Raw genomic sequence first — 1,008 nt, forward strand, 5'->3', positions numbered from 1 at the left:
GTTACCTTGTTACAAAATATATATATTCTCCTTGTTCTTAGCTTTTATGGTAAGAAATAATAATGGCAAAATTGAAATTGAGCATCCCAATTATGTCCAAGTTACACTTTGGAGTTGGGTACCACTGCTTCCTTGTCCTGCCAGCTCTCAGGAACACCTTGGGCCCAGAGGCACAGATACCTGGTTCAGAGTTCGTCGGAGAACAGGAAAGTAGAACTGAAAGTTCTTAGTGGGAGCTCTACTCATGCTTTGGCAGCTGATCAAGAGAGCCCTGCAAGTGCTAGGAGTTCTTATGGATGTTTTCCGCAGATCCCTCGCTGCTCTCATTAAGGAGCGCTTCTGACACTTCCCCCAGTTCAGCGTCCAGCACTTCCTCCTGGATGGTGAAGTGCACATCTGGGGAGGAAGATTCTGAGCTCACACTGCTGCCTTCCATTGAGCAGATGGCACAGGACAGTGATGGCACCATGCTCTCCTGCAGCATGTTCAGCATCATAGGGATCTGGACAGATTTCAGCCCCGATATGGTTGGTAGAGGCTTCACAGCTTCCCCCCATTCTCTCTCCTCATCTTTGTAGAGCAGAAGCAAATTGGACTTCTTCTCTTTTCTTTTGGATTTCATGTAGCCAAGCATTATCCCTATCAGGAAGATCCCATAGAAAGACATGACGATCAGAATGTAAAAATACTCATTGCTGCTGCTCTTGTCTGCGCTGCGGGATTCAGCATCAAGCATGGCTTGGGTCATGTTTGCATGGTCCATCTTCAGCATGGAGAAGCTAAAGCCTGGAGGAGAATGTGTATGAATGTGTAAGGGCAAACTTCAGATCAAAGATGTAAAAGGAACATCAGAAAAAAGATACCCCAAATTATTCCTTTCTACCTGCAATTTGTAAGCTTGCAAAACACACACCTGATCGAAGCTTGCAGTTTAACATAACTCTGCATTACTATTGTAAGTGAATGAATTGTTCTTCAGACACAGAAAACATTAGAGGAAAGAAAATG

The 1,008-nt window shown here is 44.4% G+C and overlaps 1 protein-coding gene across 1 annotated transcript; it reads right to left on the bottom strand.

Annotated features, from left to right (window-relative positions):
• Positions 1–280: 280 nt before the first annotated feature.
• KCNE4 (potassium voltage-gated channel subfamily E regulatory subunit 4) lies at positions 281–772 on the bottom strand (the record flags this gene model as incomplete). The annotated part of the gene is made up of 1 exon (XM_080623054.1): positions 281–772. The coding sequence occupies one exon, from the start codon at positions 770–772 to the stop codon at positions 281–283; it is 492 nt and encodes a 163-aa protein (XP_080479180.1).
• Positions 773–1,008: the final 236 nt, after the last annotated feature.

The sequence above is a fragment of the Psittacula echo genome, assembly GCF_963264785.1.
Source record: "Psittacula echo genome assembly, chromosome: 7".
NCBI lineage: Eukaryota > Metazoa > Chordata > Aves > Psittaciformes > Psittacidae > Psittacula > Psittacula echo.